This window comes from Rana temporaria, chromosome 7, assembly GCF_905171775.1.
Source record: "Rana temporaria chromosome 7, aRanTem1.1, whole genome shotgun sequence".
Classification (NCBI taxonomy): domain Eukaryota; kingdom Metazoa; phylum Chordata; class Amphibia; order Anura; family Ranidae; genus Rana; species Rana temporaria.
The window spans coordinates 47,479,704-47,504,956 of record NC_053495.1 but is presented as its reverse complement, the minus strand read 5'-3'; the positions used below and the strand labels follow the sequence as shown (position 1 = coordinate 47,504,956).

The 25,253-nt window shown below is 40.2% G+C and overlaps 1 protein-coding gene across 2 annotated transcripts in view; it reads right to left on the bottom strand.

The window, feature by feature from the left end:
• The window catches only part of SLC6A1 (solute carrier family 6 member 1), a 198,858-nt gene that overhangs the window by 67,107 nt on the left and 106,498 nt on the right, over positions 1 to 25,253 (bottom strand). For both annotated transcript variants that reach the window (XM_040359318.1, XM_040359317.1), the window contains 3 exons: positions 13,089 to 13,220; positions 9,854 to 9,954; positions 4,305 to 4,414 (listed from right to left, as the gene is read on the bottom strand). In XM_040359318.1, coding sequence (XP_040215252.1) covers positions 4,305 to 4,414; positions 9,854 to 9,954; positions 13,089 to 13,220 — 343 coding nt within the window. The remainder of the gene's footprint in view (positions 1 to 4,304; positions 4,415 to 9,853; positions 9,955 to 13,088; positions 13,221 to 25,253) is intronic.

Genomic DNA, 25,253 nt, shown 5'->3' with positions numbered 1-25,253 from the left:
GGCGCCCGGCGCATGCGCAGTAGCCAAAAAACGTCAAAAACGTGAGGTCAAGCCTCATTGCCATTAAACACGCCCCCCTCCAACCCATTTGAATTAGGCGCCCTTACGCCCGCCGCGTTTACACCACGCCGCCCTAAGTAAGGAGGTAAGTGCCTTCAGAATCATGTACTTGCCTCTCTTACTTAAGGCGGCGTAGTGTAAACACGCTAGGCTACGCCGCCGCAAATTAGCGCTCCCCTACCTGAATCTACCCATAAGTGCCTGGATGTGTCTTGGCATCTGTCCACTGTACAGCACAACTCCGAGAAGGTGACAGAGAAGCAGCACAAGAAACCAATCAGATGTGTTGCAGTGTAAGAAGCATGCTGATGGGAAGACTGAACAGGGTGACGGGAAGATGAACTCATCAGTCTGATCCTTCTCTATCCAGTCTCAAAGTGGGTGTGTGTAGGGAGGAAGTCTAAAATTGAAAGCGTAATACCATATCCCCTCTCCTGCAAGGCAAAACTGTAAGGCAGAGCTATGTATATCTCAAGACTGGATTGACAGAAATACAAATTCTTGGCAGGTAAATAGCTCCCTTTTTTTTTTTATCTGTGTTTTAAGCACTGTAGGCAGCAAAAAAATGATTATAAAAGTATCAAAGGCTCAAAAGACACCAATGGCAACTTGATTATGTTTAAATTGCAAACCTCAGCAAAGCTGCTGCCAATGTTTTCGCAAAGTGGGGAAAAACTACTTTGGTGTCTATCCACACTTGACCCTTGCAATGACTTTGAGATTAAAGTATATTTGAAGCCATTTTTTTGTTCATTTTGGATAGCGTAAGGAAAGGTTGGTGTGCAACAGGGCAGAAAAAGATTTTGTTTTAGATATACAGTTTAAATGAGGATTAGATGACTTTTTAACTAGTTATTTTTTTTAACAATTAATCAATCCCATCATAAAGTCTGAACATTGTGAACTTTAAGCCAAACTATGTTGAAGTCTATGAAGTTGAATCGAAAAAAATAAATGTTGGCTATTTTCAAGGCTGATAGACTGTCAAAAAGGCATGGGGAGCTTGGCACTGCCATGGGGGGCATGTAAAAAGAGTCTTTTAGGTAGTTTTGGCTGCAACATCGTTTTTTTTTTTTTCCAGTAGTAAATAGGAAGGAATTATATGGTGGTAGGACAGGCCCCAATAGATCTGAAAACTATATCAAAGTGTACACTTAAATAAATAAAGGTAAAGCTCTCAATTTACACACCAATTGGCCAATGCCAAAACAGTTTCATAGTATGTGAGCTTAATGTTTGTAGTACCAAACAGTATGTCTTAGTTTAATAAATGTTTAATAAAAGTAACAGGTGCACAAAAACATTTCAGAACCCCAACCTCACATTCCTCAAACCCCTTCCCTAATCATTTCCAAAATATTCCAACATTTTCCAAATATAGAATTCAGGCTTGTGTTTAGTAAAAGATGGTTAGTGTCAGGACAGTACAATAGCACTTGAATAGGCACAACATTAAAATAAATAAAGAAGGGTTTGTCTTGCAATAAATAATAGAATTAAACAATTGTCATAAATATTTGACATTTATTTAATTATATGTAAGCAGTTTGGTTAGGCCGCAATGTAAGCGGAAAAGACAAGCCGGTTTTTATCTTGAAATAAATTATTTCATAGAGGCTAATCTCACACATATTTATTAGTGCTGCAGCACTGGAATAGGCCACTGGATGAAGCAGTAATAGTGGTATGTCAAAAGCGTAGACAGGAGATGGTGATGGTGGCAGGAACTGGTAATAGTGGCAGGCCAGAAGAGGGGGCAGGAGTTGGTATCAGTGGCAGGCCAATGGAGGTGGCAGGAAGTGGTAATAGAGACAGGAGCTCGTAATGGTCGTATTGCAGGAGAGGTGGAAGGAGCTGGTAATAGTTCAATTCAGAAGAGGTGTCAGGATCTGGGAATGGTGACAGGCCAGGAGAGGTGACAGATGCTGGTAATGATGGCAGTCCAATAGAAGTGTCTGGAGCTGGCAATGGTGGCAGTGGCAAGCCAAGAGAGGTGTCTATGGGAATGTTTGATCATTCTTCCAGAAGATTTGTGAGGTCAGGCACTGACATTGGACAAGAAGGCCTGGCTTGAGGTCATGCCAGTCAAGTTCCTCCACCCCAAACTCGCTCATCCATGTCTTTATGGACCTTACATTATGCACTGGTCCAAATCAATTGGTGGAGGGGGGACTATGTGGTGAGGTTTGGCTTGGCTCCTTAATTCCAGTGAAGGGAACGCTTAAGGTGTCAGCATACCAAGACACTTTGGACAAAATCATGCTCCTTACTTTGCGGAACAGTTTGGGGATGGTCCCTTCCTGTTCCAACATGACTGCGCACCAGTGCACAAAGCAAGGTCCATAAAGACATGGATGAGCAAGTTTGGGGTGGAGAACTTGACTGGACTGCATAGAGTTCTGACCTGAACCCGATAGAACATCTTTGGGATAAATTAGAGCGGAGACTGTGAGCCAGGCCCTCTTGTCCTACATCAGTGCCTGACCTCACAAATGCGCTTTTGGAAGAATGGTTAAACACTGGCTCACAGTCAGTGATAACTGTCAACTAATATACACATCCACAATGTATCTACTACACCATGCCAGACCACTTTACAGTTTGACTGACTATCGTATACAGCTTTAACACATAAGGTGGATAGCTTTTATCAAGACAATGGTATATAATAGCCATGATCATGATTGTATTAGCATATTTATCAAGAGTAAATAGATTAAGTTTTACAACTAATTATGTTAATCACTGCTTGCATTTAAACTGAGCATGTAACCTAACCCAGTGTCCTTACACAAAACTCTAATGCCGCGTACACACGATCGTTTTTCGGCATGAAAAAAAAACTTTGTTTTTCAGCATGTCCAAAAAACGAAATTTTTCCAACTTCATCATTAAAAACGATGTTGCCCACACACCATCGTTTTAGAAAAATGATGAACAAAGTGCAGTGACGTACGTGCAGTGACGTACAACACATACGATGGCACTCTAAAGGGGAAGTTCTATTCGCCTTTGGGCTGCTTTTAGCTGACTCCTTCTTAGTAAAAGACGGTTCGCGCTTTTTTGTCTGTTATAGCATGATGAATGTGCCTACTCCATTATGGATGGTAGTTTTACCTGAACGAGCGCTCCCGTCTCATAACTTGCTTCTGGGCATACGCGGGTTTAAAACGTCGTTTTTGCCCACACATGATCATTTTTTACAACCCGAAAAACGACATTTTTTAAACCGACGTTAAAAAATGCAGCATGTTCGAATTTTTTCAGAAGCCGAAAAACGATGTGAAGCCCACACACGATCATTTTAAATGACTTTTTTTTCATGCCGAAAAATTATCGTGTGTATGCGGCATAAGAATACACAAAACACTATGGGGTTTATTTACTATAGGCAAATATTTTGTGCACTTTGCAAAGTGCAGTTGCACTTTGCAAGAGCAGTTGCTCCAGAGCTTAATAAATGAGCAGAAGCTCTGATGACTTCCATCATCCAATCATGTGCAAGCAAAGATTCCGTTTTTTTTTATGTTCCTTGCATGTGATTGGGTATTCTTTGTAGAAGTGAAGGTTTACCTCACTTACTAACCTCTGGAGCAACTGCACTTGCAGAGTGCAACTATTTGCCTTTAGGAAATCAACCCCTCTTCTGTGGCTATAAAAACAATATGTGGACATTTTTTTACTTTTTGTAGATGTATGTGGCTGCCTAATAATAACAAAACTGAAAAGGTTCTGCACTTCAGCACTGTCAATTTTAGTAAATTTCAGCGTTGCCAGTCTTTAGACTAAAGGACATACAAATTGAAGGATCAGCAACTACAGCCTTTGTATTAAGACCATACACAATACCTATGTACTCTCCCACCTGCCATCATCGTATAAGAAATTTGCAGTCTATTGCTTCATAAGATCGAATTCTAAATTTTAATGCTGCCTTCCAAATCCTGCAAAAATGTTTCACAAAACCATGTCACAACACAAATGTCTGTGTACACTGACCCTTATTCATGAGCCAAATAAAATTGGACAACGTATTGAACAATGTGTCTGCCACTGGACCAGCTAACGTACATTTCAGAAGCATATTATCAGCCTTCCCATTTTTTGCAATCAAGACAATATTTACATATACATGCCACAACCATCATCAGTAAATGCAATTTAAGGGAACATTAATCATATTGACATTTAATATAGTCGAGATGACATAGAAGATGAAAAAAATTAAATAAAAATTAACTTACTCCCAAAACTCAGTCACAGCACTGGTCAGGTTGGTGGTGTTGGCGATAGAATAATTGGAGAAACAGCGCTCCGTGTTCCATGAATTGCCACAGTGTTTCCAAGGTAGAGACTAAATAGTTGCAAAAATTTGAAATGCTTTAATGCATAATACATAAAATGTGCACATATATCAGTTATAGTGGAATTCCAGACAATCAGAATTGTTAGAGCCCTTACTATTTTAGTTCCTGGTTCTGTCCAGTTGGAGAGGTATTACCAATACTACCTGTCCTGGTGAAAATGGTAATTACAACAGGAAGTGAGGGTACATTTCTCCATAAGAGCAAGGAAATATTATCCCCTCTGACAGTTTTGTTTGGCTTTATCTGCACCATAATGGGAGACTTCTCATTTTCTGCCCTAGGAATAGTGGTCACTTGGAATAGTGAGTACGAAAGAATTTTGCCACATAAGATAAAGCAATAAAGCCACCTGGCCGAGTTTCTCGCCTTTCTCTAGGCTGCCCTAAACTATAAATGGACTGGGCTTCCACTGACACAGTTATCCAAATAAAGAAATCATATTTGTTACAGAGAAGGACAACCAAAAATGATTAGAGGCATGGATGACCCCAGATAGAAAAGATTAGCTGAGCTAAATGTATTCTCTTATGAGAAGAGGCAATTCATGGGTTATATGATCATCATGTATAAATAAATAGGTAGTTCATAAAGTGATCTTGGTGTAGTTATTCACTTTAAGGTAACTACAACTCTCTACATCTGGAGGAAAAGAGATTTACTTTCACATACAGTACGGAAAGGCTTCTTCACAGTAAGAGCTGTAACAAATGTGGAATAGACTCCCTCAAAAGATATATATTGCTGGCTATCTCTGTAGATTATTCTACATGATTCCTAAATGGACAAAATGTTAATGGATATTAATATTTACAGCTAATAACACCAGACATTGTTGATTCAGGAAATATCTGACTACTGTCAGGGGATGAGGAAGGATTTTTCCTCCACTGGACCAAATTGGACCATGTTTTATAGTGTTTTTTTTTTTTTTTTTTTGCCATCGTCTGGATTAGCTGTATGTATAGAGTTCTGTATATGGAGGTTTTCTATTTATTTATCCTTTCTATTGGTGGGCTTGTGTGTCTTTTTTCAACCTGACTATGTAACAATATTTGTAAAGGTCTTTGCATAAAAAGTGTGCCAATATAAAGGAAGTAGACTTGTCATCTGATTATAAAGTTACCATTTATCTTTTTCATTTTTCTTTTTCAGATACTGGTAATCTAGGAGACCTAAGGAATGGCATTAAAGGATAACCTCTTAGGGATTCAACCATTGAAGGATAAACCCACCTTTCTGAAAGATATGTTTCTTTGGTCTGGCAGCAGAATATACATTTGTGAATATCTATTATTCCTTAAAGCGGGGGTTCACCCTAAAAAAAAATTGTAACATTACAATGAGCTGACCTGTGACACGGACATCATGCTGGTCTTTTTTATTTTTTTTCGTACATACCGTTTTATCTGTATTTTCTCCCTGGATTTCCCGCGGGAGTGGGCGTTCCTATTCACAGGGTAAGTGATTGACGTTCTTCCGACCGGCGCATACAGCGCGTCACGACTTACCGAAAGAAACCGAACGTCGGGTCGGCTCTATACGGCGCTATACGGTGACTGCGCACCGACGTTCGACTTCTTTTGGCAAGTTGTGGTGCGCTGTATGTGCCGGTCGGAAGAACGTCAATCACTTACCCTGTGAATAGGAATGCCCACTGCCGCAGGGAATCCGGGGAGAAAATACAGATAAAACGGTATGTACGGAAAAAAAAAAGACCAGCATGATGTCCGTGTCACAGGTCAGCTCATTGTAATGTTAGAATTTTTTTTTAGGGTGAACCCCCGATTTAATGCTTGTAAATACATGATACTGTGATTTTTTTGTACACCATACACTGATAGATGGTACTAAATTGCACTCTCCCTGATGAAGACACTATGTGTGTTGAAACGTGTTGGCAATGGGTTTTTCCTTTGTTTTGGGGCACTGATTTATTTTAAAGAAAGGTATAAAGAAATATAGTTGAGATGTAAAAGTGAAGAAAATTTACTAAATGGATAGAAAGAGAAAGCCTGCAAGATGAAGAGAGTTAGAACAATTTAAGGGAGACCAAAAGAATAAAAAAAGAAAAATGTTTTGAGAAATAGAAAGAGAAAGTGTGTAAGATCAACATTTAGAAGAGTTTGAAAAATCAAAAGAGACAGACCAAAATATAGAGTGTGGGATAAGAAAGATAGAGGAGAAAAGAGGAATAAGAGAAAGAGACAAAGAACACAAATATAGGGGGAGGTTGTGAGAGTAATGCCTCGTACACACGATCGGTTTTCCTGACAGGAAAAGTGCGATGTGAGGTTTTTGTCAGGAAAACCGACCGTGTGTATGCTCCATCACACTTTTTATGTCAGTTTTCCTGCCAATAAAAGATTGAAACGCAGGATCTCAATTTTCGTGACACTAAAAAAATCCTATCGCGAATTGCGATCGTCTGTATGCAATTACGATGCGCAAAAAATGTGCATGCTCAGAATCAAGGAGAAGAGCCGAACTGCCTATTGAACTTCATTGATCTTGGCTAGTCGTATGTGTTGTACGTCACCGCATTCTTGGCGTTCGGAATTTCAGCCAAGATTTGAGTGACCGTGTGTATGCAAGACAAATTTCAGCCGTTTTCCTGCTGAAAAAAAAACATGGTTTTCCTGCCAGAAAAACTGATTGTGTGTACGAGGCATTAGAGGCCTGGATGAAAAAAAAAATGAATAATCATTTCAGATAATAAAGTGGTTTAGATTTTTAAAAGTAACATTTTATTGTCAAATATTGTAGGTTAAATGATTGGGAGTGTGAATGTGGCCTGATGCACCCAGTGATGTGCCTCCATCCTTCAATATACATACAATTTATTTGTCCTGGGACTTTAAATGAGGCAACACATACGGCCAATGAATAACTAGTTTCCAACATTGTTATTTAGTAAATGAATAACTATTGCTTACAACATGAGGATATAATGGTAACAATCTGATTTGTAATGAATCCATATTAATGCATTTAATACATAATTAAATATAATGTTGAACGTATACAATTCAACAATCCAAATCTAATGCATGATTAAAACACAAATTGCATCCAAAAACTCAACGCGTTTCATGACTCTTAGTTCACTTCTTCAGGAGTAGATGAATGTACTGTATCTTAGTATCTGTAAGATAAAACATCAGGCATGTACTGTAGCATACCTAATGCCTACATGTAGTCAACACTCATGGACATGGACATGTCTTACAAGACATGGATGTGAATCAACACCATCGAGAACGGTTGGCTGCCCTTACAACAGCATAAGCGCCTGTGACTCATGTCAGAACTTTCCAAATTGCATGTGAAACTTCACAATAATCTGCGTTCAATGGAACTTCCAGATGGAATCAAGCTATGATAAATAAAACTCGCTAGGAGCCAGAAATTATCTTCAACAGTGTAGTAGTTTATTAAAATATGACGTAAAAACAATCCCCATTAAAATCAAAAGAAAGCACTTGCCTTCATCTGGAGGTGTCAATGGATGCAGATTATTGTGAAGTTTCACATGCATTATTGAGAGTTTTGATATGAGTCACATGCGCATATGCTGTTGTAAGGGCAGCCAGCCACTCTGGTGAGTGTTGACTTTACAGGGAGATGGTAGCTGGTCTTCATACACTTAGAGTGGGAGTAAACTCCCATACATGAATTTTACCTATAGGTAAGCCTATAATAAGGCTTAAAGGGTAAGTTCACCATTACAGACAAATCTGTAAGGTGAAATTACACAGGACCCCCTCCTCCTGTCCCACTGACAAGCAACGCGGCAATCTCCCATTCTGAGCCCGGCTATAGCTGCATCACCGGTCTGGTGCTTAGAGATTTCCACAGCTTCATCTCCAAAATGTACCCCATCAGGAAGGACGTTTAGGAGCATTCTAATTGGTTGGTGCCATCACACGTGTGGCGCCGACCAATCAGAACCCACGTAGCCCATCCTGTCAGCGGGGAAGAAGACCGGACCTGTGACCAGACTATAGCAGGGCTCAGAATGGGAGATTGCCACGCAACAGGTCAGTGGTTCTGGGGGGATGAGGAGGGGGTCCTGTGTAAGAACAATACTTCTCCCCTGAGAAAGAGGGCATGTCCCTCGAAATGCATCATCTGCACCCTACCTAATGGTTGTGGGTCTGGGAGTGAAGTGTTTTTAATGCCTGTGATATTTCTCCATTTATGAGTATCATGTTCTTATTATTAAAGAGGTAGACAGTAATGCACTAGGCTGTTTTTTTTTTTTTTGCTTCTAGTTCCGGTTTTCTCTGAATTGAAGAGGGCAGCAAGGCTCCAGTACATGCATCGGTGGCCCTGTTAACTTAAAACCTACAGTGGCCCATTTGGGTTGTCTAAGGTTTAAGACATGTCCATGTGGATTTTATGAAGATTGGACTGCCTGGAAGATTATTTCACCTGTAGCGCTGACTTTTTTGTACATTTACCTAACTAGTATATTATATATAAGAGCTCAGTCCTAGTAACCTAGGTATGCATGTGTTTTTGCTGGCAGAAGAAAGACAAAGGAAATTACCTTAGTCAGTGCTATTTGATTTTGGAGACATAATGTTGGTGAAGTTAATTCAGCACCATGGACAGCAGATTCAGAATTCTATTGCCATGTGAAAAACGCCAATATAATTTTTCACACATATAAAAGTGTTAGTGTTATTAAAGCTGCACTTTGAGCAAACAACCAAATGTGCCATTGAAATACATATATGGGTGCTGCTTCACCTTCACCTGCTAAAAGATTTCTGTCTGTTTGGTTCTGAAATTTAAACAGTCCTGTAATGCAGCGTGGGAGGATGGCATCACTTTTTCTTTTACAGCGAAGGTAGAGAATCGCATCATCTCTCTGCTGATTGATTAAATGAAGGAGCAGCAGCCTACCATCAAGTTTATACCTCTGCTCACCTAGCGCTGCCCCTCCCTATTCCAGTCTAAGTTCTGCTGTGCAGGAGATTGCAGGATGGGTCTAATTCAGGTACTAACAGTAGTTGAGTTTAGTAAATTAATTATAGAATCTTTGTTTTATGAAAACGCAACTGAATTAATCTGTGTGTTTTATATCTGCCTTAAAGCATGGGATACACTTTGAAAATATACGCTTACGCTTCGTACACACAATCAAAATTTCTATAGGAAAATATCAGATGGACTTTTTCCATAAAAAATTCCAACCTTGTGTAAGCCCATTAGAGTTTATCCATCGGATATTCAGATGAATTAAATCGGAGTTTAAATAGAGGACATGTTCTCTTTTACTCCGATGGAATTCCGTCGGAATTCCGATGTGAGTTTGGTCAGACAAAGGTACAATCGTGTCTACGGGGCTTGAGATACATACACTTAGATATTACATGGCTACATTGTAAATAAGTTTACAAAACAAATGTACCAATACTTACTGTGGTGAATGAATTATATAAATAATAAATGGCCCAGGAGATAATAACAATATAGTAGATATTTAGCCAGAAGGAGAGAACAGCAGCAGCCAACCCCACACCTGTAGAGAAAACAAATGTGCAGTGGATGAACAGAGAAAGAGAGAGAAAGATTTTCATAATAAAATGCTACTCACTTACATCATACATCACGTATGAAAATGTGTTCCACCATGTAGTAAATAAAAACGTCTAATATTAGAAGCTGTGCTAGCATCAAAAGTATTTCACATCCTTTTCACACTCAATGAATATAAGAAATTAAGGAAAAAAGTGCAGTCCATCCAAATCATAAATATCCTTTTACAGTATATTAGATCCAACTACAAACTGATGCATATTCTATATAGTGGATTGCATATAACAATATATAAATAATAAAATTATAGAAACTATGAAAAAAAAACTCTAATTTGGGATTTTTAAGGCAATTAAAATATTTAGAAAAAAGTGAATTATGATATGTAAAACATTATAGAAAAAAACAATTAAAGAATTCCAACATCTTGAGTATATTTGTGCAAAATTTTAAAACATTACATATAATGGACACACAGTAAAACCTTGATTTGAGAGTAACTTGGTTTGAGAGCGTTTTGCAAGACAAGAAAAATGTTTAAATACAGATACATTTTGACTTGATATACAAGCGATGTCTTGATATAAGAGTAGCGTCATGTCACAATTGAGTATGAAAGAGAAGAGAGGAGCCTCTAAGTGTAGCAATATGGTTACATTTAATGAAGGTACAACAGTTAGCAACATATTGCTACACTTAGAGGCACCTCTCTTCTCTTTTAGACTCTGTAGCTCCGGCTGGATTTTGCTTCTAATCCCCTTGTGGAGGCTTCCATTTGTGGATGGACATTTTATGGTTGCACAACCTGGTCACATTGCTATAATCTTTTTATATGGACGATAAACTGAAGGACCTATGAATAAATTGGTTGTGGAATGAATCATTTGAGTTTCCATTGTTTCTTATGGGGAAATTTTGCTTTGATATACCAGTGCTTTGGATTACAAGCATGTTTCTGGAAGGAATTATGCTCACAATCCAAGGTTTTATTGTATTTTGTTTTGCCTTAACCATTTGTATATGAATAAATGGTTGTGGAACAAATCATCTGAGTTTCCATTATTTCCTATGGGTGAATTTGTTTTGATATAAGAGTGCTTTGGATTACAATCATGCTTCTGGAAGGAATTATGCTTGCAAACCAAGGTTTTACTGTAATTAAATTATAACCCCCAGTGAGCTTCTGTGAATACTTAATAATAATCAATAATCTTCTTATTCCAATAGGCCCACTGGGTAAACATAACAACTATCCAAACCAGCAGCTGTATTAATTAACCCTCATAATAAAATAAAATACAAATAAACCAGAAAAAAATTCCATTTCAATACAGCACTAAGTGCATAATAATACCCTTATTTTAACTTCTATTAGTGTGCCACAAAAAATCATTATCACACATGTGATCCTGGGTGCAGATCCTTGTGTAGGGTAGAGGACAGCATTTGGTGTTTTGTTTGGACATTAAGTCTATGTTCACATTGCTGCAGGTTAGAAATCGCACAATTTCAACCTGACAATGTAGTCTGACTTCAACGGCGAGTTAACAGACATTTGTGTGGGTTCATGTACAGATGTCTATACAAATCGACCTCCAAAGTTGCCAAAAGTAATACAGGAACTACTTTTGGGAATCGTTGCAACACCGATTCGGATGGTGCCATTGCCGGCAGTAGCCGCCAATTTGGCATGCGATTTGACATGTCAAATTGCATGCCAAATTGTACCAATGTGAACCTAGGCTTAAAACCTAGGCTTAAACCGTAACTCCACTTTTGTTGAGAAAAAAAACATTCCCCTCTGGGTGACCTATGTACATTGCAAGGATTATAACAAACTTTATTGAAGATTCCTACCTTTTGTTATTCTGAAGAAATCCCTCTGTGTTTGTCTGTGCCTCTGCACTTAGTGGGTCTAATGGGAGTGGTTTCATAATTAACTATCAAGTGTGCAGCTGCAGAGCACTAATGAGGAAATCTGCTGGGCCTGCATCCCTTTAGACGTGTTCCGATTGAAAGTATCTCTCCAAAAATGACATTTTTGTTGCAGAGGATGCCTGAAATCTGACTTGTATCTTAAGCAGACTTCTGGGAAAATTGGTGAGCCAATCACACAAGCAGGAAATGATGTTTCTGGGGAGTGGTCAGTACACATTCTGTGTACAGAACAACTCCAGGTAGCCATATTGCAATGCATTCTCTGATTCTCAGTATATTACAGTGGCTACAGATTGAAAAGCAAAGGTAACTTTTAATAATATTCAATTACAATATAATTAGTGTCACAATTATATGTGCTATATTATTTTCCTGTATTTGCTACCCCCCCCCCCCCCCCACAAAAGTGGAGTTACCCTTTAAGGGTGGGGACTTCCTGTCACTATCACACAGAAGTAATATGCACACATTGGTGCAAAAAAAGGCACCCCTAGACCATTTATTGAGCCAGACTGGATGGACTGCTGTTATGTGCATGACTTATTTGCACGAACTTGGGAAATAACCTATTTAAATTAACAGCGGTCCCTATGGGGGGGTAAGCACTACAAGTACAAAGAAAATGTATATCAGTCTGATTTTGATAACCAATTCTGTAATTCCATATTAGAAATAATTTGGCTTCCCAATATACAGGACTATGCTCTTATAGTGTAGAATGTGATAAACTGAGACAAACATGTCCAATCACCATGAAAGGGCATGTGTAGATGGACTTTTATTTGCATTTGAAATTCTGCTTTCCCCAATACATGTCAATATGAATGAAAAAGCAGCTTGTTGTTTTCAGTTTTTTTAAACACTGATATAAAGTTTAATTTGTATAAAGGTTTACTGTATCTGCCATCTAAACTCTCGCTGCCTTATGTGTGTAAGTATGTTGCATTTTCATATTGTGCCAACCAATTTTTCCAGAAGGGATTCCTTTCTTATTTTAAGGCATACATGTCACATTTTTTTTTTTCAATTAATAAATTATTTTTAACATGGTTTTCATATTTGTACATACATTTCAACATCACACACACACAAAAAAAATGCAACTATGTAACAAATATATAGAAAATACACTAGAAGGCATGGTGCCAGTGAATAATTTTAAAAGAGTTCCTCACATACCTTTAAACATTGGCGCAAGTCTCCATACTCCAAGACCGCCAATAGATGTGAATTGTCCCAGAGAACACTCCAGTAAAAACAATGGAACTCCAGCGAAGATAAGGGTTAGGAAATATGGGATAAGAAATGCCCCTAAAAAGGCAAAAACAGAAGTCAATTTTTCTAGTGTAAGAGTATAATTTTGTACAATATACAGTAGGAGGAAGGAGGCAGTATATATATATATATATATATATATATATATATATATATATATATATATATATATATATATATATATAGATTGAGGACCCTACCTATTTAATTTCATAAAAAGGTTATAGCCCTTTGGTAATTAACATTATAATAACAACTCCAGCCTACAACTAGTTGTAGCAGAAAAGGGGACCTTAAATCTTTTTTGGAAGAATTGAGCAACAGACTTACATATGGAAGTGTAGCTTTCATCAGAAGAACAGCTGGGCTCTCTTTTATTTAAAATTCTTACACCACTGAGGACCATAAAGAAGGAGAGAAAGGGGCCACGTATGGTACAAAAGACACGAGTTTAACCATTTGCTGTCCAGGGTATTTTTTATTTTTTACTTTTCACACATGTTAAAATCAGCTTTTTTCGGTAGTTAAATACCTAAAACTCCCAATGTTATATATTTTCTAGAAATGTGCATTCGTTTTCATCCGAATGCATTTTCGTCCGAATTTCGGGTATTTTCATTATCGTTTTACCAAACGAAAACGAACGCGCAGAATCCGAAATCCGAAAGATCCGACATAAAAAAAGTAACTTTTTCGTTTTCGTTGCTACAACTGTTCGATATAGATAGGAGATTCGACGTTATGCTGAAAATAGCCATCTGTGTCTATCAAATCTGTGGTCGAATGTGCCTAACCTTAAAGCGGGAGTTCACCCGAATTTTTTTTTTTTAACATTAGATTGAGGCTCATTTTGTCAAGGGGAATCGGATAGTTTTTTTTAAATCGAAGCAGTACTTACCGTTTTAGAGAGCGATCTTCTCCGCCGCTTCCGGGTATGGGCTGCGGGACTGGGCGTTCCTATTTGATTGACAGTCTTCCGACAGGCTTCCGATGGTCGCATACATCGCGTCACGAGTAGCCGAAAGAAGCCGAACGTCGGTGCGGCTCTATACGGCGCCTGCGCACCGACGTTTGGCTACTTTCGGAAAATCGTGACGCGATGTATGCGACCGTCGGAAGCCTGTCAATCAAATAGGAACGCCCAGTCCCGCAGCCCATACCCGGAAGCGGCGGAAAAGATCGCTCTCTAAAACGGTAAGTACTGCTTCCATTTTAAAAAAACTACCCGATTCCCCTTCACAAAATGAGCATCAATCTAATGTTAAAAATTTACTTTTTGGGTGAACCTCCACTTTAACTCTATTAGTCCAAGATTATTCTACATAGAGAGGGAAGATTCGACATAGAGAGAAAAGATTTGACATTATAGAAATGTACGATTGCAGAGTTGTACAGTTTAGCTGCTCCTTCGAATCGTTTTACAACATTCGACAGACACAATGAGCCTTCAATGACAGATTCGACCTTAATTATTTTGGATTTTTGGAAGAATGCATTTTTTTTTAACGAAACAAAATAAATAAAAAACGAATTCCGGGAGTAACTAAATAAATTTATTTTTCGGACAAAAACGGAATTCCGAAACGAAATATTTCAGTGTGCGCATGTCTAATTTTTTCTGAGAGCAGAAACACTGAAGAACAAAATGGTGGTAGTTGAAATTCCTTATGCCACACAATATTTGTGCAGCCGTTTATCAAATGCACATTTTCAGGCAAAAATACACTAAAAAAGAGTTAATGCACACAAACACAATATATTGCCTATTTTTTGGTAAAATATAAAGGATGATTTTGCAATGAGTAAATAGATAACCCAAGAAATGCAGACAAACTACGGTACCTGAAATATGTCATTGGCAACACTTTCAAAGCCTTTACAGGTTGTCAGTTTAGAGATAATTGTGATTGATGGCCCTAGAATTTTTGCTCCTATTCTAAGCTTAATGGCAATACCTCACATGGGAGAAATCACATTTGTTTCCAGCTTAAGGAAAAAGACGCTCCTTCATCTCCTCTATGTGAAGCCATTCTGGCCATTTACCATGGTCCTGGGTGCCCGAGTGGGAGGAACCGCCGCAGACGTTGGTGGTGGGGGTGCCCTTCTTCGTACTGTAAAGTATGCTAGCACATTATGCATTAACTTTGCAGGGAAGAAAAAAATCAGGGTTTACTTCCTCTTTAACCACTTCAGCCCCGGAAGATTTGGCCCCTTATTGACCAGGCCATTTTTTGCGATTTGGCACTGCGTCATTTTAACTGACAGTTGCGCGGTCGGGCGACGTTGTACAAATTGAAATTTGCGTCCTTTTTGTCCCACAAATAAAGCTTTCTTTTGGTCGTATTTGATCACCTCTGCAATTTTATTTTTTTGCGCTATAAACAGAAAGAGACATAATTTTGCAAAAAATATTTTTTCTATAATAAATATCCTCCAAATTAAAACCCCCAAAAAAAATGTCTTTCCCAGTTAAGGCAATATGTATTCTTCTACATATTTTTGGTAAAAAAAGCATATATTGATTGGTTTGTGCAAAAGCTATAGCGTCTACAAAATAGGGGATAGATTAATGGCATTTTTATTATTATAATTTTTTTACTAGTAATGGTGGGGATCTGTGATTTTTAATTGGGACTGCGACATTGCAGCAGACACTTTTTTGGGACCATTGACATATATACAGCGATCAGAGTTAAAAATAGCCACTGATTACTGTATAAATGTCATTGGCAGTGAAGGGGTTAATACTAGGGGGCAATCAAGGGGTTAACTGTGTTCCCTAGATGTGTTCTAACTGTGGAGGGAATGTGAAGTGAACTAGAGGAGGGGACAGATCGCTGTTCATACTTAGTATGAACACACAATCTGTCTCCTCTCCCCTGACAGAACCGGGATTTGTGTGTTCGGCAAGCTGCGGGCACGCGCGCCTGCTAGGTTGTCTTAAAGAGCCGACGTACAGCTATGACAGCAGCTCGCCCAGGGGAGCCATCCTGCCACAGTATAACTGTGGAGGCTGGTTGGAAAGGGGTTAATATGTACAGTCTGGAGGAAAGAAAGGAAAGGAGAGACATGATAAAACCATTAAATACAGGGGGTGAATATGGTTCAGGAGGGAAGTTTTTTTTATACAAAACCAAAATCAAGAACACAGGGACATGACCTAAAATTCACTGGAGGAAGGTTCAAAACTGACCTTAGAAAGTATTATTTTACTGAAAGGGTAGTTGATGCTTGGAATAAACTTCCAGCAGAGGTAGTGGGTCAGTCAACTGTAAATGGCTTCAAACATGCTTGGGATAAACTTAGATCTATACTCAGACAAAAAAGTAAAAAATAAATAAAATACACATGTATAGAAAAAATAAATAAATAGGCAGACTCGAAGGACTACTAAAGCCCCATACACACTATCAGTTTTCTTGCAGGTTTTTCTCTTCAGGTTTACCAAAACCATGTAGTTCAAGGGCCTGCCTCATTGCATACAAATTGAAACTCTTAAGGTTTGACCCTTATACTAGATGGTTTTGGTAAACCTGAAGAGAAAACCTGCAGGAAAACTGATAGTGTGTATGGGGCTTTAGTCTTTTTTCTGCTGTCACTTTTCTATGTTTTTACGTTTTTATGTTTCTACTTGGAGGTACCATATTTATCGGCGTATACCGTGCACTATTTTGCCCTGAAAATCAGGGCAAAATCGTGGGTGCGCGGTATACGCCGATACCCGCTTTCCCGCCACGAGTTTGAATACTGCGCCGGCATATACCGAGCGCAGTACACTCGTGTATCTTTGGGCAGTCTCGGCGCCTCTCGCGCTGACGTCCTGAGCGTACAGGACGTCAGCGCGAGAGTTGCCGAGCCTGCCCGACGATACACAAGAGTACTGCGCTCGGTATATGTCGGCGCAGTATTCAAACTCGGCGCGTGAAACGAGCGGGGAGGACGTGAGGACGCCGCAGAAGGACGCCGGACCCGACGAAGAGGACACCCGAAGCCGCAGACGGACGCCGGACCCGACGAGGCCGCCGATGGACGCCGCGCAAGACACCAAAACTGTAAGTACAAAACATCTTTTTTCCACAGGAATTCGGGGCAACTTTAGGGGTGTGCGCTATACGCGGGAGCGCGCTATACCCCGATAAATACGGTACATAATATGTTAAGAGTCTTTTTTTTAATCATAAGAGTTATTCAAAAATTTGAAAAAAAATACAAACTTATTCCTAACCAGTTAATAACATTTCAGAACATGCATTTATTCAAACAACATAATCATACAAAAAAAAAAATCACTTTCTCATAACACCAATGCATAAATATATTACTCGATCATTACAATCATTGGTTTATGAGTGGGTACCTTCCCTGCCATTGTGCTCTTGGGTGTCCAGTGCATTCCCATACCTATGTATACACGGCAGATCCCCTTTTGACAGGGGAGACCATGAAGATCGTTTTTGTTTCTAGTAATTAGAAACAGCAATCTCTGTGTTCCTTCTGTCAGTCCATTTCCCACACAGTAAGAAGGTATTAACAGGGGTCACATTTAACCCTTTGATCGCCCCAGATGTAACCCTTTCCTTGCCAGTGTAATTTATACAATCATCAGTGCAGTTTTTTTAGCACTGGTCACAGTATTGGTGTCACTAGTGCCCAAAAAGTGTCACTTAGGGTCAGATTTGTCTACCGAAATGTCTCTGTCCTGCTAAAAATAGCCGCAATTACCAGTAAAAACAATAAAAAATAAATAAAGGTAAATAAATGTATCCTGTAGTTTGTAGACACTATGGGCCAGATCCACATAGATCGGCACCGGCGCAGCGTATCTAAGATACGCTACGCCGCCGTAACTTACTTGGCTTTGTTTCAAATCCACAACAAATTTGCGCCGTAAGTTACGGCGGCGTAGTGTATCTCTGGCAGCGGAATTCAATTAGGCGATTAGGGGGCGTGATTCATTTAAATGAAGCTCGTCCCCACGCCGAATGAACTGCGCATGCTCCGTTTCTAAATTTCCCGCTGCGCATTGCGCGAAATGACGTCGCAAGGATTTTTTTAGTCATTTTTTAAACTTAGACGTGACTTACGTCCATCCCGATTCACGGACGACTTACGCAAAAAAAAGAAAAAATTCAAATTTCGACGCGGGAACGACGGCCATACTTAACATGGCAAATCTAACTATACGCCGCAAAAAAAGCAGCTTTAACTATACGCCGGAAAAAGCAGACTAGAGACGACGTAAGAGAATGCAACGGCCGCGCGTACGTTCGTGGATCGTCGGAAATAGCTAATTTGCATACCCGACGCGGAAAACGATGCGAACTCCACCAGCGGACGCCAAAGTATTGCATCTACGATCCAAAGGCGTACGAAGCCGTACGTCTGTCGGATCAAACCCAGATGCCGTCGTATCTTGGTTTGAGGATTCAAACTAAAGATACGACACAGGAAATTTGAAAGTACGCCGGCGTATCAGTAGATACGCTGGCGTACTCTCACTGTGGATCTGGCCCTATAACTTTTGCGCAAACCAATCAATATATGCTTTTTTAAAAATTTGTTACCCAAAAATATGTAGCAGAATACAGATTGGCCTAAATTAATAAAGACATTTTTTTTTAATTTGGGGGATTATAACAGGTATTATAACAGAAAGAATTTATTTTATTTTTTTCCAAAATGGTCGGTCTTCTTTTGTTTATGGCACAAAAAATAAAAAACACAGAGGCGATCAAATACCACCAAAATAAAGCTCTATTTGTGGTAAAAATAGGACATCAATTTTATTTGGGCATGCAATTGTCAGTTAAAGTAACGCAGTGGAGTTTAGCAAAAAAATGGCCTGGTCCTTAAGGGGGTAAATCCTTCCTGGGGTGAAGTGGTTAAAGTGCCACCTATTGTCAGGTTGTACTTTTTCATCATTTTAAGCACCATCCACAGACCTTTACACTGTATGCTATTACTTGGTCTTAAAATGACTTTTTATTATTTGAAATTGATTGTGGGGACTGGTGAAGAAAAACCTGGCCACTCATCCACATTCTGTACCCTTTGGCATTGCTTTAAAATATGTATATACACCTGCCTGTCCTCACATCCAGACTATTGTTAGTGGATGAGTGGGCCAGGCATATATACACATATATTTTTTTGTATATTCTGTTATTTTGTTTCAGCTTGTGTACACAGAAGTACACATACACACAATGGAGGAAGAAGCAGAATCAGAAACACATAGGCAACATAAATGTTAATCACATGCTCATTATGACAATGAGCAGTACACCATATTAGCATATTAGCAGACATGACACAAATAAGTCTTACATATCCAGAAATTGCATGGCAGTATATACCATATTCCACATCTGAGCACCGTTTCTTGGTTCCACTCCCTACCCACCCCCGAGTACCATTCTTTGGTTCCACTCCCTACCAACCTCCGAGCACCATTCCTTGGTTCCACTCCCTACCCACCTCCGAGCACCATTCCTTGGTTCCACTCCCTACCCAACTGCGAGCACCATTCCTTGGTTCCACTCCCTACTAACCTCCGAGCACAATTCCTTGGTTCCATTTCCTACTAACCTCTGAACACCGTTCCTTGGTTCCACTCCCTACCCACATCTGAGCACCATTCCTTGGTTCCACTCCCTACCCACATCTAAGCACTGTTCCTTGGTTCCAATCCCTACCAACCTCCGAGCACCATTCCTTGGTTCCACTTCCTACTAACCTCCGAACAGCGTTCCTTGGTTCCACTCCCTACCCACCTCCGAGCACCATTCCTTGGTTCCACTCGCTACCCAACTGCGAGCACCATTCCTTGGTTCCACTCCCTACCCACATCTGAGCACCATTCCTTGTTTTCACTACCTACCCACCTCCGAGCACCATTCCGTGGTTCCACTCCCTACCTACATCTGAGCACCATTCCTTGGTCCCACTACCTACCCACCTCTGAGCACCATTCCTTGAGTCCACTCCCTACTAACCTCCAAGCACTATTCCTTGGTTCCACTCCCTACCCACCTCCGAGCACAATTCCTTGGTTCCACTCCCTACCCACATCTGAGCACCGTTCCTTGGTTCCACTCCCTACCCACCCCTGAGTACCATTCTTTGGTTCCACTCTCTACCAACCTCCAAGCACAATTCCTTGGTTCCACTCCCTACCCACCTCCGAGCACCATTCCTTGGTTCCACTCCCTACCCAACTGTGAGCACCATTCCTTGGTTCCACTCCCTACTAACCTCCGAGCACCATTCCTTGGTTCCACTCCCTACCAACCTCCGAGCACAATTCCCTGGTTCCACTCCCTACCCACCTCCGAGCACCATCCTTGGTTCCACTCCCTACTAACCTCCGAGCACCATTCTTTGGCTCCACCCCCTACCCACCTCTCAGTAATGGATACAGAACCAAGTATCAATTTGTGTTGCTAAGTAATTTGTATATGATAGGAAGTAAAATAGATCCCCTGTAGCCAGCAAAAATGGAGCTCCCCTAGCAACAATAGACTCTGAACAGCTAGCAACAAAAGACCCCTCCCTCAAAAGTTGATGTCTCCCAGCAAAGATGGTCTTCCAGTAGCATAAGAGCCCCCCCCCCAGAAACAATAGACCCTCCACCTGTAAAAATAGATCCCCTCCACCAACAATAGATCCCTCAGAAACCAGCATTAATAGACCCTCCAGTACACCCCAGCACCACTTTCCATTACATACATTCAGAGCTGGAGGTGCCAGAACTGCGTTCCACCGTGTTCCTGCTGAAAAAAACCCTGCATACTATGCATGTGCTTTTAAAACAATACTTAAATTACAACCAAATACATATTTTTTTCAGATTAGGATAAAATGGTAAGTGGTTAGAACCACTGACAGTTTTTTTTGTTGAATTTTCCTGCAATTTTCTTTTTATTTTCAAAGAGAAGGGAAGCCAGCAGTGCTGTGGGGGGCAAACAGGGGGGCCTGGGCAGCAGGGGGAAACGTATAGTGCACAGAGAGAGTGAGTGGTGTGGCAGAGGGGCAATTACTGGAATTATTCCCCAGTATGGCTCTCTCTGAAGCAGCTGAAGCCCATGGGAGGGAGGGGAGAAGAAGTCGGATTTCAGCTGCTGCAGAGAGAGCCATACAAGGAATTGATTTCAGTAATTAGCCCCCCCCCCCAAGTGCTGTACTGATCACCCTCCCTGCCCACATCTGGATCACCCTGCTGTCTGGCCCCCCCTGCTTTCCAAGGCCTTGTACAGGAGGACTGGTAGTACCCCATTATCTACGACCCTGTGTGTGCAGAGTGGAGATTTTAAGCTAGCAATACTTACAAATATCTAATTTACTCTCAGTCAGAGAGTAAGTTCAGGTTTTGGTAAAATAAGAAAGGTGACATTTTGCTGAGAAGCGCATTATTGTCATAATCCTTTCTGAAGATTATTCCCAGCACACAAGTACAGTACTTCAGAGCTGTTGTGTAATTTAAACAGCATGAAATTCTTATCTCTCTGATTGCATATTTGATAAAGTTCTCTTTCGGAACCAACTGACAACTTGATGTTTAATATTTAAAAAGATATAACGCCCTTGCATTTGGTAATGATTAATTTGATAATATTATTGCTCACTGAACATTTGTGAAAATGTAAGAAAAGTACCTGCCCTCCATCGTCCCTCCCAGTTCATTTTACTTAATGCAACCCAGTGTTGGTGTCCCATGGCTACCTATCGCAAATTACATTCCAGTAGATTATAGCAAGTGTAGTACCCTGCTCCCAATAAGTGGGTGCTATATGTTAAAATTATAGTTGTCTGAACAATAGTTTGGCTCAGAAAGATTGTATTCAAATTGTGGTTCTGTTTCAGTTCAGCTTGCATGTTTTTCCACTTGACAGTAGGTGTCGCTGTATCCACTGGTCAAGGTTGGAAATGCAACAGGTTGAATGTATTGGGTATTTCATTTTTCAGAAGTGTCTCAGGGGGCGTGATCAACCGGCTGTGTATTCTGGGATAGGGTACTTAAGGGACAGACATTATTTTGTGGGGTCGTTTTTTCCTTATCTGGACCCGAGGGTCCTCCTGGCCTCAGGGATGTATTGTCGGTTCCCGCCACGGGACCACGTTGACCTGAGGCTCCGTTACTGAGATGTAGTCCCGGGAACTGCTGGGGCCTACTGATCCAGGGATGTCGCCTTGCCTGCTGGCTGCTGAACGATTGAAGACTCAATTGGAGGATGCATCCAGATCAAAATCTACCTCACAGTGCTGCTGGAACGGCTGAGAGATCATGGCACTGTGAGCTGTGCTCTCTTCTTCAGAAGTTAACCCAGTGCGTGGTTACACAAGTCTGTGGCAGAGACTATTGAACCAATTCCATACCTCCGAACTTTTTGAGAGGGGAATGAGGGACACCTATCAGCAAAAGTATGTAGGCATAGGACACACCCCTTGCCACGCCCCCTTAACCACTTGCCCACCGCCCATAGTCAAAATAAGTCATGTTTTTAAAGATGAATATCTCGGTAACGGCAGCAGCTGCTGCCACAACCGAGATATCCATCTCTTCCATCTCTTCAGTGGGCGGTTCTGTTAATGATAACGGCAGTCTCCGCTTACCGGAGCCGTCGGTAGCGGCGGAGGCGATCGGTCTGTCCGGCAGCTGTGTGGGGATACGCCCCCACCCGTCCCCATAGCTCTGCTGGGCGGAAGTGACGTCAAAACGTCAGTCCCGCCCAGCGTCTTAAAGAAACATTTTTTTTGCATTTAAGTCTAAATATGAGATCTGAGGTCTTTTTGACCCCAGATCTCATATTTAAGAGGACCTGTCATGCTTTTTTCTATTACAATGGATGTTTACATTCCTTGTAATAGGAATAAAAGTGATCAATTTTTTTTTATTTCAGTGTAAAAAATTATAAACTAAATAAAAATAAATAAGAAAACAAAAAAAACATTTTTAAAGCTCCCCGTCCCGACAGGCTCGCGCACAGAAGCGAACGCATACGCGAGTAGCGCCCGCATATGAAAACAGTGTTCAAACCACACAAGTGAGGTATGGCCACGATCGTTAGAGCGAGAGCAATAATTCTAGCCCTAGACCTCCTCTGTAACTCAAAAAATGCAACCTGTAGAATTTTTTTTTTTTTTTTTTTTAAAAAGAATTGTAGAATTTTTTAAACGTCGCCTATTGAGATTTTAAAGGGTAAAAGTTTGACGCCATGCCACGAGCAGGTGCAATTTTTAAGCATGACATGTTGGGTATCATTTTACTCGGCGTAACATTACCTTTCACAATATATAAACAAATTGGGCAAAATTTATTGTTGTCTTATTTTTTAATTAAAAAAAGTGATTTTTTTTCCAAAAAAAGTGCGCTTGTAAGACCGCTGCGCAAATACGGTGTGACAAAAAGTATTGCAATGACTGCCATTTTATTCCCTAGGATGTCTGCTAAAAAATATATATAATGTTTGGGGGTTCTGATTAATTTTCTAGCAAAAAAATTGTGATTTTTACATGAAGGAGAGAAGTGCCAGAATAGACCCGGTGGGCAAGTGGTTAAAGGAGAATTGTACAAAAAAATAAGATTAGTTAAATCCACAAGTGATTTTTTTTACCACTACTATTCCTTTATATTGGCTTTTGGAATTTACAAATGCAGCAATTTAGAACTCTGATAGCTAAAAAGTGCATTTTATATACATCTTTATAGATCAGACCAAAATGAGGGACAAATGTGGAGAATGAGGGACAGAGGGACATTGCTCCAAATCAGGGACAGTCCCTCGAAATCAGGGACAGTTGGGAGGTATGCAATTCTACTATCACCAAGTCTGTGGCAGAGACTATCTTTTGATCGAGCTTCACACCGGCTGCTAGGCCAGTGAGAGTGGGCATATCCGGTGGTCGCTGAGTCCAGCGTGGAGACAGTTGTTCCTCTGGACCTAGGAGAATATTCGTGATTTGCAAGTAAGATACCTGAATCTCCCCTAAACCTCCATCCCTCTTTTCTGAAGTTCACTTTAATAAAAACCCTCTCTGCAGGAGGGAGAAAAAGAGACTGGGTGTTTGGCGCAGACATTTCTTTCTTTAACCACCTCTTCAAGAGAACCCCTGAGACAAGCGTAAGGAACAGTAAGGTAACGGCAGGCCCAAATCTAAACCAGCAGCTCCTATGGGGGAAGTATTACACAAGTAAACAAATAAAGTCTTTTGCCATGAGACATAGCCCAATGCTATCAGTTGTTAAAATTGCAGTAAAACATCAAATATTTAGAGAATTGCCAATGGGGAGAAACTATATTTCTTAACAACTGAATTTCTGTCCAACAATTCCTTATCTGTCACCTGAAATGGGCAAAAACCTACAAAATACAGCAGGCAAAATTACGGCAACAGGCTTCCTTTGAGCTTTCTTTAGTCTATAGTGGTCACCAACATGGAAAAATAAACAGGACAGCCAAGATACATTGGGGTTGATTTACTAAAGGCAAAGAGACTGTGCACTTTGCAAAGTGAAAATGCACTCTACAAGTGCAGTTGCTACAGAGCTTAGTAAATGAGCAGAAATTCTGCTGACTTACATCATCCAATCATGTACAAGCTGTTTTTTTTCCTTGCATGTGATTGGGTATTCTTTGTAAAGTGAAGCCTTACCAAATTTACTAAGCTCTGGAGAAACTGCACTTGCAGAGGGCAACTGCACTTTTCAAAGTGCAAAGTCTATTTGCCTTTAGTAATCAACCCTACTGTGTCCAATATTTCAGTCCTTTACAGTTACAAAAAACATACATTACATTTACATATAATAAAGTGCAACTTTAGGGATTTTACAACTTTTATCGTGCTGTTTAAGCATTGATAGAACCAATTATGTTGATAAGATTTATTCTCATTATGTTATTGTTAGTTATCATTCAGACACACGATCGGGATTCCCGGCGGTAAAAAGTCTGCCGGGAATCCCGTGGAGAACTTGCTCGGTCACTTTCCCTCTGTACACACCAGAGGTATTCCCTTTGGGAAAACTGCGGTAAAAGTTTGCTCGTGAATCCTGGCCGTGTGTATGCTGCA